This window comes from Rhea americana, unplaced genomic scaffold (genome assembly GCF_003343005.1).
Source record: "Rhea americana isolate MKP2758 unplaced genomic scaffold, rheAme1 scaffold_0, whole genome shotgun sequence".
NCBI classification, from domain to species: domain Eukaryota; kingdom Metazoa; phylum Chordata; class Aves; order Rheiformes; family Rheidae; genus Rhea; species Rhea americana.
The window spans coordinates 6,231,536-6,251,761 of NW_028185037.1; the positions used below are offsets into that span (position 1 = coordinate 6,231,536).

General features: G+C 40.8%; 2 protein-coding genes across 2 annotated transcripts in view; one reads left to right on the plus strand and one right to left on the minus strand.

Moving 5' to 3' along the window:
• The window catches only part of EMC2 (ER membrane protein complex subunit 2), a 604,202-nt gene that overhangs the window by 304,086 nt on the left and 279,890 nt on the right, over positions 1-20,226 (plus strand). The gene's annotated exons all lie outside the window — the stretch shown is intronic.
• Positions 12,381-20,226, minus strand: part of RSPO2 (R-spondin 2) — a 52,545-nt gene continuing 44,699 nt past the window's right edge. The window contains exon 4 of the mRNA XM_085309771.1: positions 12,381-14,428. Within this exon, the coding sequence (XP_085165897.1) occupies positions 14,319-14,428 (110 nt within the window). The 3' untranslated portion in view covers positions 12,381-14,318. The remainder of the gene's footprint in view (positions 14,429-20,226) is intronic.

Genomic DNA, 20,226 nt, shown 5'->3' on the forward strand with positions numbered 1-20,226 from the left:
GCCCCACTTGCCTTTTTTCCTCTCCGTTTCTTTGACCCTACTGAGGAGACAACGGCCAGCGGGACCCGTCCTGAGCGCCCGCGCGGCCTGGCGCTTGCGAACACCCTTTCATCAGGTGGGCATTAACTTTCCTAAATAGGCTGCCTTCAGCGTTTCCCACAAGCGCTCCAAAACTGTGAAAAGCAGTTTTCAGGAATATTGCAAAATAAATATGTAAATTAAGGAGAATTTTGTATATGAAATTGGGACCTCAGCTCTGTAAGTGCTGCCAATCTATTTTATCCTGTGTTGCTGTGGGCAAAGCAGTCTCGACTTGGGGAATTTTACTCTACTGTATTTAGTACCAACCAGCAAAAAAACCCTCTGATTACAAATTTGGGTATCGAGAATGAGAAGAACACGAATAAAAAGTACTTATATAAACACATAACCTCCTGCATCCCCACTCTCAACTTTCCTTATTTCAGCTGCAGGTTACATTCGGTGCGGCGGTCCCTGCCCTGGCGCGGGTCCTCCACGGTCTGCGGTCCCTGGGGTGTCCCTCATGCCTTGGACGGAGAGTCCAGCCGAGAGCACCCCTCCAAACCATGCGCGGAGACTGCCAGTGCCTTTCTCAAAAACGTCTGAGCAGCAGCGCGGGGGGCTCCTGTCTGGCTAAAGTTATGCCACAGGTTTGGCCAAGGAGGCGTTTTTCCCTGGGAAAAAAAAAACAAAAACAAACAAAAAAAACCCTATTTTTTCCTTTCTTACAAACAGAAGAGCAAAAGTGGAAGGCCTGGCAATCTCCAAGAGTCCTGCCCAGAGCCGTCTGTCTCAGACCCTCAGCTGCTTACCTAAATGCACCACCTTCTACCCCGTGTGTTGCAGAGTCGTGCACCGCTCTGCAGATGTGGTCAAAGCCTGTGAGATGCTGGACAGCCTCCTCACCCTTGGAGATCTTGGTGCCCCGTGTAACCCACCTTCTTTAGTTCTATATGCACCTATTACTGCAGCTTGCGTCACTGCTGCTGATAACAACATACCTACAATTACTAAACGTGTTAGCATGCAACACAGCGGTGTTTCCCTTTGTAGGGATGGGTCTGGAGAGTCTCTGCCCATGGAGAGATTTCACTGGCAGAAAAAAGCATTTGTGAGCCTGTGCTTCTTGCTACAGCTGCTGCTCACTTCCAGAATGCTGAAGGGTAGGCTTCACRGCAGCGCTTCTGGCTCGTCAGGAGGTACTCAGCACGTGTTTGGTTTTGTTTTCATCTGCATCTGAATCAATGTCAGGGTGAATTTTCATGAAAAAAATGGGATAATATTTTGGGCACCATCCAACACTCTATTTAGGTACATCTAGATCCAAATCTGAAACAATCTGCCAACATATCACACAGAACAGAAAATAATTTAAATAAACTTTTTTGGTATATGATCCAGTTATTGATGCTTAAAGCGCATGAAAGAATTGTAGATTAAGCAATAATTTATTTAATTTGGACCTAAAGAAGATCTCTCTCCATTCTCCCATGTGAATACCATTTCTTCTTCTTCTTCTTCTTCTTCTTCTTCTTCTTCTTCTTCTTCTTTTTTTTTTAAAGTCTTTGATAATTAGTGCCAAAAGTGCAAGGTAGTCACTTCCAACTTTTCTTCTTCAGATGTCTGCATCAGGATTTCTAAGGTTTAGTAACAAAGAAATCTTCACACAAAAAAAGGCCTATATAATTATAGTACAGCCTTGCTACTGAGGATTTAAATACCATGAAATGCCATAAACTATTTTGTCTAATAGAGTTCCCAAAATAACAGTTCAAAAATAAGATGAAACAGATAGTAACACGCTTTTTCTCAAGCCCATATGAACCTGATTTGAGTAGAGGTGTAAACTAAAGTCATAGCCTTTACCAGTCCCTGTGATCTGTAGAACACTGCCAAGAGCAGGATCTTTTCCCYATTTCCAGTAGTAGTTTGGTCTCTGATCCTCGTACCACAGGGTGTTTGGCATTCAGAATTATGTGGTGCCACTAAAAGGGATTTTACTTTTGCAGATGTGACTGGCTGTCTTTCCTCCTTTCTCTGCCTTTGGACACAGTGGAGGGAAAATTCTTCCATAAAGGGAGKTATTTTACATAATTTTGTGAAGGTAAAGGTCTCCAGTCCTGGCAGTTATGCCCAGTCAAGAATTGACCCATTGGAGGTGATCCCAAGACTTGTAGTGTCATGTTCTGCACTAAAGTTAAGCAGATTATGGCTTCTGAAACTCATGGTGATTCATCGAAGCATCTATAGACCTTTTGTAAGCTCAAAAATCAGATAAACATAGTGGTGTCTGATAGCTTAACCTCAGGAAGGCCTACAGATTCGGCTGCAGTATCTAATGAAGCTCCTGCCCCTAGACATCCGTCTTACCCCTACACAGCAGACTAATGCAGCACAGGAGTATGCTACATGGTAGAAAGTTTGTTCACGTGAATTACAGAATAGTTGCTGACAGGCCAGGCTAAGCAAAGCTCTCACAGGTCAGGACTGTGGCTACAGCTAGGTGGATTTGCTATCGAGTTTCGCTTAGAGAAGTATTCTTCACTTCCTCATAAGCAGTTGCATGATGTTGAGAGTTTTTTAAGCTGTGATTCACTAATGCAGGTGCGTTTTGCAGAGCTGATGCCATGTGGACAGCATGTGGGTGCCAYGCTAAAAACAGTTTGGTCCTGCGTGAGCTGTCTCATTAGCAAAACTTTCTGTGCAACTCTTTTCCTCAGTGAACGCTTTGTGAAAGCGCTTTTACAAACAACAGCTAGCAAAAATTAGCATAAAAGGGCTTCTACATTAGCGTGAGAGAAGAGAATTAGAATAACATATAAGCGACAGAGCAGAGGATAAATGAGCTTAGTGTTGTGTATAACTTATCAAAATTAATTAAATCTCACTCAGTAGGTTTCTRCAGGTATTTCAGTCTACCTAACCCACCCACCCTTGCCCATTTCCCAACAAGGGCAGAAAATACATGCAGTACTGTGCATATGAAAGACCTCATTGCTGCAGATCTGCCTCAGGACTGCTGTGTTGTTGAGGAGCTTCATCTGCTCTTGAGACCTTTCATCTATTTATGGAAGGCCATGGTGGTGCAAGAGTTTCTACAGAAAAAGGAAGGTGACTTCTGCATGGCAAACGTAGCTTTGGAAATTGGCTACAGCCAGCGGACAGTGGACAATTTTGCTGCTCTACCTGTGCGGGAAGAATCAGGCTGAAAGAAGTCTGCAGGAAGGTGCTCCCACCATAAATGTGGTGTGAAAACAAAGAATAACTTGCTCTTTTTGAGAAATACTCCAATGGAGGAAAACACACACTTCAGGAATTGTGTTGTATAGTAGAATTCTGCTTAGGAATCAGAATGGTCTTGTTCTAGATTTTAAGTCATGCTCTAGAATTCGAGAAATATATGCTGCATTTCAAGACTGGTCTTGAATAAAGCCTCAGTGATAGAGTAATCCAGGCTGGCGTACACACAGACACATACATCTTCAATGTAAGTAAAGGGTTCACCAACCTCAAATGCCCTGTATTTGCCTGGTAACTTGTTCAAGAAGCCTTCGTCTATACTTGCATCTGTTAAATAGTAACTTAAATAAGGAAAAGGTAATATAGGTTTATGATAAGGTTATTTATGGTAGAAAATTCTGGTCCATTTTCTAGCCAAGTTCTCCTGCTCCTCTGTGTATTCAGTTCAGTAATGCTAATATCCTATTTAAAAACACATTGATACTCTTTAGTGCCATTATGGTCAAAGATCTCACTTTTCTAAGACATGAATTTGGAAGCTTCCCAGACTGCGCATCTGCCCTTTCTTTTTGCATCACACCTCTGCATGTGTGCATGCAGCTGAAGGCACATGAATGAAATGAAATGAAGCTGACTAGAGAAATGGAAAGAATTAATATATTTCCTCACAATGAAAAAAAAATAATATATTTCTTCACTACCTACTTTCTCGTGCTCTCTCTGAATAACATCTGGATATTCCTCAGAGTGGCTGGCTGTCTAACTAAGAAATACATGCCAAAACATCTGCAAGTCAGCTACATATTGYAAAGCATCTGCAGGGCTGGAGCTCATGGGAGTTCCCTGAGTTATGGTCTAGGGAGCACTGGGGAGCAGGAGGAAAGGGGAAGAAAGACAAGGAAAAAAAACAAATCCTTTGTTTGTGTGAAGAAACATAGAAATTAACTCAGAACTACACCAGAAATTTACAACAGAAGATGCTTCTCAACAGAAGATGGAGATATATGGTTGTTAAAGTTGATGAGTAAAAATAAATAATAATTATAATAAGAAATAGTAATAATGAAAAATAATAACAAAATGAGAGTAAGAATAAAGAATGGTTGCTTCATTCAGCTAATCATTTTTCAGAATTGCACCTCTTATTTATATCCAGAAGAAATATAATTTTGAATCTTGGGCATATCAATATAGATTTTTAAAAATATCATCATTCAGCATTCATGAATGACTAACATAACCACATAAAAAAATCAGACTAAAATTGATCTTTCATACTGGCTATCATTCTCATCCAATCTTCTATGAATTGTCATTTCATCATAAACCGTAAAATTCTCCATGATTTTAGTCCAGAGTCAAATATACTTTCGGGTAATAAAAACCTTACACTGTTCCCTGCTGAAGTCACAGACTGTCTTTATAAACTGCCTCACTAGAACTGAACGCAGAAATTGGTTTGAACGATCTCACCGAAAAGAAATCTTCTAAAAACCTAACAAGCACTAGAGGCTTTTATATAAAAATCTAAAAAAGAGGCTCTGATGAGTCAAACCAGAGGTCACCGGTCTCCAGCAGGGGCAGTGGGCGATCCTGCTGAAGGAGAGCGCGTGAGCCTAGCCATCCTCCGCCGCCCCGTCCTCTCGCACTCCCGCGGCACCCACAGCCACTGGCTCAGAGTCGTTCGTTATTCTAGCGATGTACAAACCTGMCTACTCCTTTTATTAGATTAGATTTTATTAGATTGCCTCTTATCATCTGTTTATAGATCCATGAAATTAAATCCTTCTTGAACCTGTTCATGCTGATGAAATGTCATCTGGAAGGGTTTTTGGTCAGCTAGTCCGACCTCTCGCTCAGAGTACGTCTGTCACTAACATTCAATCAGGTCTCCACAGCCTTTTGTGGCAACAGATTCCAGAAGTGCCTATATGCACTGTATGCAAATACTTTYTTTTATCTGTTTTTATACCTATCTCCATATTGGTTCAGCACCTGCTCCCTTGCTATGCTATTACAGGATCTGATGAATAACATTTTTGCATTCACCTTATCCAGTGCCTTAACGATTTTGTAAACTTTGACTATATTTCCTTCAGCCTTCTTGTAGGTGAGAAGAACTGGCCTTTTATTTTGCCACTGCTCATAGTGACCACAAGACCACTTTACTGAATTGTAACTGCTACAGTCAAGTATAAGATCACAGAAACTCTATATAGAAGCTTATCTGCCATTTTTTTTCTCACTTAGTTCTGTGAGGGCCCTCTGGAGCTCCCTGCTACTGAGGCAGCATTTATTCTTATAAAATTTTCTAGGACATTTTCCTAAAACATCAGGAAAGTTTTTTTCATAAGCACAGAAGGCCAGAAATAGACTCCGCTGTGAAGACAATAAGCACAGCACTCTTTTAYCTAAAATGTAGGAGCTTCCTTTGGAAATGGGGCCATAGTGTTGAGCCTGATACCTAAGTTTTCTACTATACAATATAGATATGTTCATTTCCCAAATGCAGATTGAAAACTGCCTGTGAGACATGGCTATGGTGGATCCTCTTGCACCCCTCCTGCGAAACCTGCATCCTCAATTACCTCTTTGAAATGCCTGTACACCAACACATGCAGCATGGGGAACAAACAGGAGGAGCTGGAGATCTGTGTGCGGTCGCAGGGCCGTGATCTCATATCCCACCAGACATGGTGGGATAGCTCACGTGACTGGAATGCTGCCATGGATGGCTAGGGGCTTTTCACGAAAGACAGACCAGGGAGGCGAGGTGGTGGAGTTGCTCTTTATGTGAGAGCAGCTGGAATGCATCGAGCTCTGCCTGGGGTGGAGGAGGAGGAGGAGGTCGAGAGCTTATGGGTAAAGGTCAAAGGGCAGGSYAACATGGGGGACACTGTTGTGGGTGTCTACTACAGGCCACCTGACCAGGAAGAGAAAGTTGATGAGGCCTTCTACAGACATCTGGARGTAGCCTCACGATCACAGGCCCTGGTTCTCATGGGGGACTTCAACCACCCTGACATCTGCTGGAGGGACTACACAGCAAGGCACAGACAGTCCAGGAGGCTCCTGCAATGCATTGATGACAACTTCTTGTCACAGGTGGTGGAGGAGCCAATGAGGAGAGGTGTCCTACTGGACTTTGTACTAACCAATAAAAAAGGACTGATTGCAGATGTGAAGGTTGTGGGCAGCCTCAGCTGCAGTGACCATGAGATGATGGAGTTCAGGATCCTGTGAGGAGGAAGCAGGGCAGTAGGTAGGATGGCAATCCTGGACTTCAGGAGAGTGGACTTTGGCCTCTTCAGTGATCTGCTTGGAGGAATCCCATGGGTTAGGGCCCTAAAAGGAAGAGAGGGGTCCAAGAGAGATGGTTAATATTCAAACATCACTTCCTCTAAGCTCAAGAGTGGTGCATCTCTATGAGCAAGAAGTGAAGCAAAAGGGACAGGAGACCTGCATGGATGGGCAAGCTGCTCCTGGCAAAACTCCAACAGAAGAAGAAAGTACGCAGAATATGGAAGAGGGAACAGGCTACTTGGGAGGATTGTAAGAATGTAGTCAGAGAGTGCAGGGTTGCAAYGGGGAAGGCTAAGGCCCATTTGGAATTAAATCCGGCAAGGACAACAAGAATGGCATCAAAACATSAGTAGCAGAAAACAGACTAGGGAAAATGTGGGCCCGCTGCTGAATGGGGTGGGTGCTCTGGTGATGGAGGACACAGATGAGACAGAATTACTGAATGCCTTCTTTGCTTCAGTCTTTACTGCTACGACAGGCCCTCAGGAATCCCAGAGCCTGCAGACAAGACAGGAAGTCTGGAGAAAAGAAGACTTCCCCTTGGTCGAGGAGGATCAGGTTAGAGATCTTTTAGGCAAAGCTAACATCCACAAATCAAGCCTCAATGGGAAGCACCCATAAGTACTGAGGGAGCTGGCAGATGTTGTTGACAGACCGCTCTCCATCATCTTTGAAAGGCCATGGAGCAYTGGAGAGGTGCCTGAGGACGGGAAGAAAGCCAATGTCACTCCAGTCTTCAAAAAGGGCAAGGAGCAGGACCTAGGAAACTACAGGCCAATCAGCCTCATCTCCATCCCTGGAAAGAGGATGAAACAGCTCATCCTGGATTTCATCTCCAAGCATGTGGAAGACAAGCAGGTGATCAAGAGTAGTCAGCATGGATTCACCAAAGGGAAATCCTGCTTAACCAATCTGATAGCTCTCTATGATGGAATGACTGGCTGGGTAGATGAGGGRAGAGCAGTGGATGTTGTCTACCTTGACTTCAGCAAGACTTTTGGCACAGTCTCCCAGAACATCCTGCTAGGTAAGCTCGAGCTGGCTAGATGAATGGACTGTGAGGTGGATTGAGAACTGGCTGAAAGGCAGAGCTCAGAGGGTTGTGCTCAGTGACGTGGAGTCTAGTTGGAGGCATATGGCTAGCAGTGTCCAAGAGGGGTCAGTACTGAGTCCAGTCTTGTTCAACTTCTTCATCAGTGACCTGGATGAGGGGATGGAGTGCCTCCTCAGCAAGTTTGCTGATGATACCAAGCTGGGAGGAGTGGCTGACACACCTGAGGGCTGTGCTGCCACTCAGAGAGACCTGGRCAGGCTGGAGAGTTGGGYRGAGAGGAACCTCCTGAGGTTCAACAAGGGCAAGTGCAGAGTCCTGCACCTAGGGAAAAATAACCCCAGGCACCAGTACAAGCTGGGGGCTGACCTTCTGGAGAGCAGCTCTGCAGAGAAGGACCTGGGAGTGCTGGTGGATGACAAGTTAACCATGAGCCAGCAATGTGCCCTTGTGGCCAAGAAGGCCAATGGTCTCCTGGGGTGCATTGGGAAGAGTGTTGCCAGCAGGTCGAAGGAGGTGATCCTGCCCTCAGCYCTGGGGAGGCCTCATCTCAAGTACAGTTCTGGGCTCCCCAGGACAAGAGACATGGAGCTACTGGAGAGAGTCCAGCATAGGGCTACGAAGATGATCAGAGGGCTGGAGCACCTGCCCTGTGAGGAACGGCTGCGAGAGCTGGGCCTCTTCAGCCTGGGGAAGAGAAGACTGGGGGAGGTGGATCTTATCAACGTGTACAAGTACCTGAAGGGAGGGTGTCAGGGGATGGGGACAAACTCTTCTCAGTGGTGCCCAGCTACAGGACAAGAAGCAATGGGCACAAAGTTAAACACAGGAAGTTCTGCCTGCACATAAGGAAGAACTTTACGGTGACAGTGACAGAGCCCTGAAACAGGTTCCCCAGAGAGGTTATGGAGTTTCCTTCTCTGGAGATCTTCAAAACTCACCTGGATGTGATCCTGTGGAATGTGCTCCTGGTGACCCTGCTTGAGCAGGGAGGTTGGACTAGATGATGTCTAGAGGTCCCTTCCAGCATCAGCCATTCTGTGATTCTGTGAAAACAGCCGAGGAGGCATTCACAAGCAAAGACTGAAGGATGGGGTGTGCCAGAAATGTGAGCATGCGACTTACAGGCTGMAACCATATCCTGAACTCATTCACCTGCATTGGCAGCTGAATCCTGTTCTCTCATAACTCATTTGCCAGTTCTGATGCTTGTCTTCAACTTTCAAGGGAGAAGAAGATATGATCACAAAATAAATGATTAGGACCAGCTTGAGAAAGTTTGAATCCACACGCAACAAAACAACTGGAGTAGAAGACATTTGTGATAGAAGCTCTGTTTACTGCTCCTGCTGAAGCGAGGCCACTGTGTAACAAGGAACATAAGGCCAAAAGGAGAATTCCAAACTGGGAGTGAGAAATCCTGTGGTTTCAGTCTGTGTTCCTAAGTTTTTTTGTGTATATATCACCAGACAGCAGTCAGATAAAGACTGAAGCAATGTTGGAGCAAAGATCAGAAGCCCCACTGTAGCTGAGGGCCTTAGTTTCTGTAAATGGCAATCAAGTCCTTCAAGTCCACTTGGAAAGAGAAAGCAAAAAGAGTCGCTCACTAAAACTTCTGATAAAAAGAGGACTTGATGGAGAAAAATTATGCTCTTATCTTTCCCATAAAGCCCCTGAAAGTCTGACAGGGAAGCTAAGACATATTTTCAGGCCAAGACATATTGTCAGAYTGCCACTGTTTGGGCAATCACTTTGTTTTCTTGAGCTGCATTTCTATTTTTGAGAGTGACAGAGGAAAAACAAACCAGCCTCATTTTCAGCGTTTATTCATTTGTGGTTTATAAGCTATTAGGTAGTTCCACTGGTATTGCACAATTAAAATCAACAAGATTACATGAATGTCACTGAAGATATAATTGAAAATAAAGAGTCTGAACAGTGTTTTTGCAGCAAATAGAATGACAGAGGCCAGTTTAGGAAACGGTCCAACTTCACCTGAGTTCAGGTTGAATTCATTAGGCATAAATAGAGCCAGTTTTTATATAAAAATCAATTGAAGTCTAGAAAAGTTACACAGTAGTTGGGTTCAGTTAGGATGCTCTTTCTAGACATATTTTCCTAATACCATTTTTCATTCCTGAGTGCAACTGCACTTAAAGCCACTGACCTACCCTTCTCTTAGGATTCCTCTAAGTCAGGCTGGTCTAATACTTAYGTTGAACATAGCTGCCTAGTCCTGGGCAGAGACATCTCATGAAAAAATTGTTGTCAGGTAGAGTGCAGAGTCCTCAATAAAGRACAAACCAAAAACCTGACAGTGGTTTGTGGGATATGATTTCAAAGGGTACATTTTGTTCCTGTTGGTGTCAGTCCAAAATAACAAAAGCATAAAGTTTACTGGAATTTATCCTGGCTTACACTATCATAAGGGAAAGTGAAATAGAGTCAGARACAAGCACACTTTGTTGGTGAGGTAATAGAGACATGCATTTTGAATTAAAAAAATCTCTCAGGCCCTCTGTGAAATCCATTTCATGTTATCACATGATAACATCACTCATAAAAAAATATATACTATTATATCAACATAATCAAGTTGAAGTCTGTCTGTAAAAATATTCTCAATTTAGAAGCTTTCAGTCAAGGTTTTCTCAAAAAGTTTTATATCTATCAAAAAAGCAAGCAAAAAATAATAAAGTTAATATGTCATTTAATTGATTTTTGTTTCATTTTAGGCCAACTCTAATTTTCTCTGTTTCTCTATTTTTCTCCTGTGCAGTTTTCTGTACTATAAACTCACACTGCTAAAGGAGGCCCTGTTGTATACRGTTTTCTACAGGTATTCATTTTTCTTTCGTAGAAGTGTTTATTTTAAGAATATTGGTCTCATTCACATTTCAAATAAAATCCACATATGAACATTTCTAGGAGAAAAACTTACGAATGCTGACATTTGTAACATGGAAGATCTGCCCTGCCATAATGCGGAGTACAACTTTCTTTTCCCCAGAAATAAGAAAAGAGACATGTAACAGTAATTCCTCACTGGCAGGAACAGCTGAGATGCACTATATAACACTTTATATATAATATATATAAATATATATATATATATATAAATAAATAATCTCATCAAAATTTCACCTGCTTTCTGCTTTTTTCATTTCTCTCTCTCTCTCTCTCTCTCTTTTTTTTTTTAGAGAGACATACTAGCAGGCCAGGATAAGGCAGGGCACAGTGAGGATACAGGGGTCCTCAGTATAGAGCGGGTTATGCAATTGTCTATTTTGGGAAAGTTGAATAAGATATAAAAGACTGTGTTTTGGAAAAAGACCTTTTTATACATCATTGTAATGTTATACTTTTTTGATTGCTAATTATAGCAGAGATTCTTTATCCCAATAATTTCAACTTTTTTGCAATTTTAAGCAAATTTCCAGTAGGTAATGGCTAAATTATAGGCATAAAAATAATGCGAAACCTGCATATTCCATAAAACTCCAGCTCTTTCATATCCTTCCAGCATTTGAGAGAAATGGCAAGATTCAAATTAAAGATAGCTCTGAACTGGGAAAAAGGTAGACTCTGTACCAGGTAAGCTGCTTACCAGGAAGAAAGTAAGACCTTTACAAGCCTATTTCTTATCAGATTTAAAGGAATTAAGTGGTGGAGTGGCATGGGCTGTTTCTGTGATATCTGGCTTTCAAAATCTTTTTATCCTCACTTTACCCAGAAATAATATCTGTTTGAAGATCTGGAAACAACAGTGTAAACCAGGCCCCTTTCAGAGCTGTTCTCAGTTCTCCAGGCATCTCCAAGGTATGAAAGCCACAGTTGTGAGGACTGTTSCTGGAATCTAGGAAAGGAAAAGTGATGAGGTTGAGTCTCCTCTGCTCAGCWCCCAGGAGGCCACCTCTGGGGTAGTGTGTGCAGTTTCGGGCCCCCAGTATAAGAAAGATTTGGAGTGAATCCAGTGGAGGGCCACTACACAGTTAGGGGGATGGAGCACCAAGCATCCAAAGAGAGGTGAAGGGAACTCGGGTTGTTTAGCCTGGAGAAGAGGAGGCTAAAGGGAAATCTGTTTGCAGTGTTCAGCTTCCTTAACAGGGGTTGTAGAGAAGACTAAGCCCACTTCTTCTCAGAGGTGCACAGCAAAAGGCCACAAACTGCAACAGCAAAATTCTAGTTAGAAAAAAGGAAAAAAAAWWTCCCTGTGAAGGTGGTCAAACAATGGAACGAGGACTAGAGAGTTTGTGAAAGCCTCATTTGTGGATGTACCTGATTTAACTTTGATGTTGGACCTGTTTCAAACAGGGGTTGGGACTAGATGACATCTTAAGGTCCTTCCCAACCTCAGGATAGGTATGGTTCTATGAAATCTCCAATGCTACAAATACTTTGATGGATTCCACTGGGCAGGATGAAAACGRATGTCTAGAGTGAAGAAAAAAACTACACATGAGGACACTTGTCACTTACAGATGAGTTTCTTGGTCTACACTCAARGAAACTGAGTATGAAGATGACTGGAACAAGTGAATGCAATGTGTATCTAACATACAGTGCCTGCTTCAGAAAGGATGTAACCTTGTCAAATGTGGTGTAAGCATCAACCACAATATCTGATTGGAAAACCCCTAAATTTCCCACACCAGTGGGAGAAAATCTGCATTCATACACCTTCTCTGACTCTTCTATGCACATTCTACTCAGAAGAAATACACTCCTTAAATTATAAAGGACCAAAAATATTTTACTCAGAAGCTTGCGACAACATTTTATTGTATTTTATAGTATTCTTTTCATGACATGCCTAATACAATATTTGTGACCACTACTAGAAGGATTTTATGTGGATTTGCACTGCACTCGCAGCCAAATTTGATAACCAGACAGACAGTAAGCAAACAGTTCTTACTGTCCTTATTTTTAAAGTAAACCATTTAAAGTCCAAAACAGCAGCCCAGGATCAAACGATCTCACTGTCCTTAACAATATTATGCTCTAGGTAAATATGAACATACTATAAATGAGAGAAGGTGAAAACTTCATGGTTAATGGAAGTCCACAAGCAGTTGTAGAGAATATTCATACATGACTAACCACTGCACTTTTTTGTAGCAACATTTCTCCTAGCTACATATGGATATATTTATGCTTATAGATGCTTTATTTCCCTAGTTTATTTATAAAGCATAAAACAAATGAAACTAAAATTGTGATATTTGTGGGATTTTTCTAAATCTATGACAAAAACATTTTTAGGGGTCTGTTTTACCTTTTCCTTGGTTTGTGAAGGTAACAATGCAATTATAGTTTCAGTTCTAGAAGTGGAGTAACTTCTATAAGTGACAGTAGAATTTACAGCCATTTTCATGTGGACTTTTACGGGCAGACCTTAAAAAAATCTCCTTGAATGCAAGCCCAATAATGTAAGACAGTTCACACATCCTGAGCCATTTTTACCTCCCTACAAGGAAAATGCAAAAGTGAACAGATGCAGACTAAATATGCTGAACTTCTATAAATAACTGGCAACACTGGGACTTGGGACTAGTGTTTGCTACACTTTTGAAATTACACAGATTTTTCTTGTATTTCTCCCTTATTTGGGTACTCAATTGCTGCATCTGACTTGATCAGGGCTAACAGAAAAATAATACTGTGCATGATATTTGAAAAGCTACACATATAATCTTAGATACCAAGAGCTTTCCATATTAATTTCCTCCTGACACTCAAAACATCTATCATCATCATGCCTATCATCTTAAAAGAGCTCCGCTCCTTTTTGTGAGAAGCGTAGGGRCTGAGATAGCAGAATAGCAGAAAAGACTTGAGTTTACAAGTCTGGCAAGTATATTTCAGAGCTGACGGTCCACTGTGAGGGTCACTACAAGGTAGTTTAGCCATCCGAATGTGCTTTACAAATGAAAAAATCTGGTTGGTAGTTATTGAGAAATATTTAAAGATATTTAAAACATAGTAAAAAGTAAACGTTTACTGGATATTTTAAAGTATATTACTAGAACCAACAGGACATAACTTTAAACATGTATAATGTATTATACATAAAAATGCATAGATGTACAGTAAATATGTTTATTTATATGTATACAGAGTAATATGTACACATAGGATCTGTTGTGCTTCTGGAACTCTAAGCAGTAACTCCTGCGGTATATTGTCTTAAAGCAGTTTTATTATACAGCTGTTTCATTTAATGAGTGCTGAGAACAATGCACGTTAATGCTAGGAAGATAAGTCATATCCATTTACTCTTGAAATGTACAAACAAAGGAAACAAAGGCCATAAATGCAAGAGTACCTACACCTCCGAGACTTCTGCTCTGTTATTTAAATATGCACAAGTCCGCCCAACAGTGATGCATAGGTTTCTTTCTTGCTTCCATTCCATGTCAACACACGGGCCAGGCACTCAGACTAAATCTTTGACACACTTCAGCACCACTTCCACTGATTCAGCTCAGTGCACTCCTGACCTTGAAGTCTTCAGGTCAAAAATAAGAGGGAAAAAATAAAATAAAAAATATATAAATAAAACAAACAAGCTTGTGGGCTTTTTTCACAAGTTATTTGCCACCAATACTGTCAAAGCAGCTGAATCGTAGTGCATCCATGGGCAGGAGCATATAGCAGCTTTTGTGCACTTTGCAAAATATATATTAAAAAAATTAAGTCTTTACTGGCTTGTTTTATCTGTAGCTAGAAGGATGCTGTGCTGCTTCTGAGCCCTTTCCATCAAATTCTTTTTCTTCTTTTTCTTGTCCTTTGTTTTTGTTGTCCTTCTTCCTAAGCAAGGAAAAACAAAATAATATGAATAGGTCAACTGACAAAAGAATACACAGGTAAAAAACTCTGTGATCAGGGAATTACYGACGGGGAGTGCAAATGTAATGCTTAGTTAATAGATTTAGATCATCACTGGAAACAGACATTTTCAATATGGTAGAAAATGAAGTCGGATCCCTGACTGTCAGCACTTGTCCACACACCCAGTTTTGCTGGTACAAGTAACAGTGTTTATGTAGGTCTCAATTTCAACACAATAACTCACGCAAGCTAAGTTACGGTCTCGGCCGAGGGCCCAGAGCCAAACAAGTATGTACGTAGACTCCTAACTCACTGAAAGCTGGATATGTGCCTTAGACCCTTGTGTAAATTTGCTTGAGTGAGTAATCCTATTTAAGTCAAGTCCAATATATCCATGATTTCAATGAGAAATCAGGCATTACAGCCCAAGTATTTGGCTGGAGGTAGTCCTACACGCTTTGGCAGAAACAACGCCGCCTCTGTGAAGAGCTGCTACTATTGCTTACGAGTGCTCAGGGCTTAATTCTCACAGTATGTTACTGTGCAGAAACCAAAACCTTATTACACATTTTTTGTCCAACAGTACCATATTTGAAATTCACTGCTTTTGAGAAACAGGAAATTAGGATCAATACAGAAAAGAAAAAAAAAAAGAAAAAAAAAGAAAAAACCCACCCTCAAACTCCTGAGGGAAAACTGTTTCCTGTTCAGAGCCCCTTGATTATCCCAGCAAAGACACCATGGACTGAAAATCTGCTACATACAAAAAAACCTGTCTTCAGCACTGCAATTTGGCATCTTTTAAACATACACTTAAATTCTATCTACTTTACTAGGATTTAAGGAAATGAYTGAACACTGTCTTGAGTGAGAATTGTGCAGGTTTTATCAGCAGTATCATATATTGCAATATGTGATCAATGAAAAAACTAAGTCTATAATTACTAGCCTACCAACTCTACAAACTTTCAGGAGATCGAAATTTGCTTATGAAGATGAGAGTAAAATAAAATTCAAGTAGCAGACAACATAAAACTGTTTAAAGTGTATTTTTCGACTACACTGATATCTTAACTGGGAGAAATGTTTGCCAGTATGATCTTGTCTTACTTCTATATTGTTTCTTAACTAAAAGGCCAAATCAACATGAGGCATTTTTTTCTATTGGATAGCAAGACTGAGATAATGAATCTGAWTTTAAAATTAACAACATTTAATATTTATTAAAAGTGTATGGCTATAGTTAAGATTATAAATTTGTAAGAAATATATAATCTAGGCTACTACTCACTAGGAATAGTAGTGGTAATAGGACAGGACATAAAAGTAATGAGAACATGAGTTTAGTTTACTTCTGCTTCTCATTAAAGTCTGGCATTAACGCTACTATGGCATTTTGCCGTTTTTAAACCTAGTTAATCCTACACAGTAAAACCTCAGTTCAACCAATCATTAATCAAAGCAGCTTTTAAGTTAAAACTCTTTAGTAACACTGTATCTAATAACTAGGCACACCTAATGAGGTCAGCGAGAGATGGAATACTTGACACAAAGTGGCATTACAAGATGGTTTCAATTATTCTACCTTGTACTTTAAATACTCAAAATTTTTTAACCTGAATCTTTGAAATATTTATTAAGGAAGTAGTAGATAAGGGAAAACAATTTGGAATGACTGATAACACTGCTGGTCAGAAGATCAACAGAATCAATTAGAGCTTTCCTGGAGTTTTGCTATGATGTTTGGTCAGTGATTTTAGATTCTGAGTGTTTTCACTGTACAGATCATTTAACAAACAAACAAATTAATCTGCAGTTAGTGCCACATCTAGTTTTCTCTATACTCTCCTCCAGAAAAGTAAAGCAAATGCTTACTGTAATTTTAAATTAATAGAAGAGCTGTTCKTTTTTCTCTGAAGACTCTGAAACGTCCAGATAAAATGGCACACGGCCCACTTGCCATCTATTTCTCTAAGCCATATAAAGCAGTCTGCTCTAACATAAACATCAAAWCAAATTGCCAGTGAGCTCCCAATGTGATATTCTAAAATAAAAAAAAATGAACTGTAATAGACTTCAGTGATTTGATAYGTCATTGTACAACAAAGACATTACCACGTTTCAGCGGCTCTGCCGTAATTACCCCGTACCTGCTTTTACCCCAAGGCACAGAGAAGGCAGCTTATCTTCCTTACGTGGGGCATGGAGTAAAAACCTGCACAGAGGCAGCAACCACTGAGCAGCTGATACCYGATAACTTTGGCTGCTCACTGCAGTTCCAAGTGCCCTGCAGTACAGAATGAGTTCTCTTGTTTTCAGGACAATATTAAATCACAGAAAAAATCCAAATGGTTAGTGAGGCTAATGCGGTTCCAAATTCCAACTGTTATTTTAACCAGAAAACTGAATGCAAAAAGGTATTTCCTGGCTAGCAATTGGTTCCCATACTATTACTAGAATGCAACAGAGATTGGAGATTAGCAGAAAAAAAGGTGACTATAAAGACTACAGAGTTCAAACAAAGTGTTGCTGAGGTTCCCATGCACAAGAACTTTTATTAAATTCAGACTTCGTGCTTATCAGCAAAAGCACAGTGAACAGAAGTAACTTCCAAATATCTTGCTACAGGCTACTCTTTYGAAGAACACGTTTACAGTGCAAAAAGTGGATCTCCAAAGATCCAACAGCCACGTCTCTCAGCTCCCCAAAGGGAAGGCAGTGGGGGGAAAGGCCAATGAAGAGGCATCCGTGCAGGGCCCCAGTGAGCTACCCCRGCCATGAGGCAGCGGTGTCTTCAGCTCTTTGGAGAACACTATCTGCCAAGGATCCTCAYCTGGCTCCTCCACCCCTTGCACATGCTTGCAGCTACCAAAAGCATGAGCTCTGCGTCCAGACCCCTTTCTTCATTGGAAACAACACTGTTCTGCTGCACTCGGGTTTGATGGGGCTGCTGAAAAGGAGTGGATTTTATCCACAGTTTATTATATTACAAAACTTGCTGTTGCCAGGAACCCCTCCCCACCCTGACTTCCCAGTCTACCACTCAAGAGGAAACTCCTGGCTTACAGCAAGCTCTCTGAAGCAAACGAGAAGGGAGAGCACCCTGTCTCTCTGCAAGGCTTTTACAACCCACCTTGTGGATTCCCTGCCCTTGGAGGAAGTGGGATGGATAAGATAGATATGATGAGTATGGATGAGATAGTCATGATCATTCTTGCTCCTGCTCAGCAAAAGCCGTTGGTGTGGGTAGGAGGGCAAGGTGCCCCTCAGAAGAATGAGGAATTTTTTTGTAAAAACTGCAGAAACCTCCAGAGCCCAAACTGTACAAATAGGGCTACTCAAAAGGGAACAAAGTACAACTCCTTCCACACTTCCCGTGAGGCTCTCAGCCTCATATTGGTCTCTACCACAGCTAGTTAGTTAGTAGCTAACTAACTACTAACTAACTATTCAAGGGCTGCAACATGGGCCTCAGTGTTTCCTTCCTGTCTGGCTCCAAGGCTCCATCAGCAGCAGGTTATAGTACTACCACATAGGACAGGAACTGACAATAGCTCCGATATTGAGTCTGATCCATACAGCCTATAAAATCCTCCTYATCAGAAACAGAACTCCAGTGAGCAACTCGTTCAGCACAGCAGTCTGGGACCTGCTGCCAGCAGCATCCTTGAAGTGACTTTACATCATTTCTGGTGGTAACTCGCCTGCTTGTTGTGTGGTGGATAGCCACAGGCCTTGTTTYTACCTGCTAAATTATAGGCTTCCACATCAGGTCTGATTTTCAATCTTTATTTTATTACTGTGGACAATCTATCCTTGAAAGTCTTTGGTGTTAACAGCAATGGGAGCAAATACAAATAATTCAGGTGAASAGCAGGATATCCGAACACGAACTGCTCAGTTACTATATTCCTATTACCTTTTCCCTTGCATGTTAACTAAACACTTCTTCAAATTAATGCTACTTTTTTTTTCCTTAAAAAGCATTTTTATCTCCCACTGTCTAAAAAAGGGTTCCTCAGTTGTTACTGTCTGAATTGGTTCTGAACATAATTTACAGATTTATTTAATACTCTGCAGAGTCCTGTGTTTAYACTGAAATATAYGTAGGGCCTAGGAAAGATCTGAAACTTAGCCAGATTTGCTGTGCAGTTATTTAGGAAATAAAATCCTCAGAAGCTTATCGATCATTCTGTATCTCTCATCTTTCCGCACAGACTATTTTAAAGAAGAAAGACTGGCAAAGCGATTTGGTCAAACTCTTTATTGCAATGAAGATATGTTACAAATTCAGCTTTGCTGTTTGCTTTATAGAATGCCAATGAATAAGTCTGTATGTTCTACTAAGCAACTGTTATCACAATGGTATCTTTACAGTGTTATTCAYGAAACTTTCACTTGGATTACTCACTTGTCCATGATTGGTGGATGGTCCACTAATATTCAATGAAATACTGTTGTTAGCTAACAAGGTACACCAGCTTTTAATGGTACAATAACACAGAAGTAATAATACAATTCCAACATGAGTTCTTGAAATATATATATATATGTACAAACATAAATATATATTTTTTTACACTAATAGACAGAAACTTTTTTTAACAGCAATTGCCCATAAAGTGGAGAGTAACTGCAATGAAAGCAATTAGTTCTAACTTGGCACTTTGATCTGTAGAGCATTTTTCTTCTCTTTCTGTTGTTGTTATACTTTTTCATTCTGTTGCTCCTACAGTCGCAGCATGCTAGAACATTAGAGAGTTCATGCTCAGTTCCCTGTTTTGTTTCATATCCTGAGTTCAAAGYATACTGCATGTTCCCTCTGGATGGACACAGCTTGGACAGGGACACAGCTTGGCCAGCATAGTCTTAACACTCAGGGCACTCCTGATTTTTCAAAAAGAAAATAGAGCAAATGCATTCAGAGGGAAAGAAAGAGAGTACAAGAGCTTGTCATTGGCATTTTTTCTATGTAAAAGTAACAGAATATATCACTGCCATGCTGCTTGAGATCCTTGCCTAAGATGTACAGTATCAGTTTAGTTCTCAAATTGTCCTTCCTAGGCAAATGTATGGCAGTATTTCCYACTCTCGTGATGGAATCTGTCCATTTCTACTTTCAACTGATTGAAAAAACACAGTATACATCCACATGAGGGCAAYAAGRATTCAAATTTAAAGCTTTAAAAAAAAGACTATCTGCAGCTGTAGAGGGTGTTTAATTCTCTCACAATTTTTCAGTGTTCATACACATGGATTATTATTTTATTTTAGAGCTATCAAAACATTTAATTCTTCCTTCTTAATTTAAAACATTTTTATCTTCTATGGATCACTACTGAATAATGGGGCTTAAAGGTGTGTGACTATTTCTCTTCTCAATGTTTTCATATGTAGAATTTCCACTGCTGCTAGCAAAGGCGTAATGGTAACTCAAGATAATAACAGACCTTGTGCAAGACACCTTTTGACCTTTTCTCCCTTTCATTTATCTTTTTAGGAGCTAAATGCTGTTTACTTATAAATCATTCTCATATAGCTGCAGTTATAACTTAGACCCTGTGGGTGGCAGCATCTTCTCCACATGATAAGCAAGAAAAGTTACCACACTCAAGTGGTATCACTAAAAGAGAGCAGACAGCAGGTGAACAAATGACAACAGTGGAAATAGGACAGAGGCACTTGAGGACTAACCAGTCAGATCAAAATCAAGAAAAATATAGCCAATGCACACTTCTTAAGATGCCCTCTCTGACAGGATAACTTTCCATTTGCAG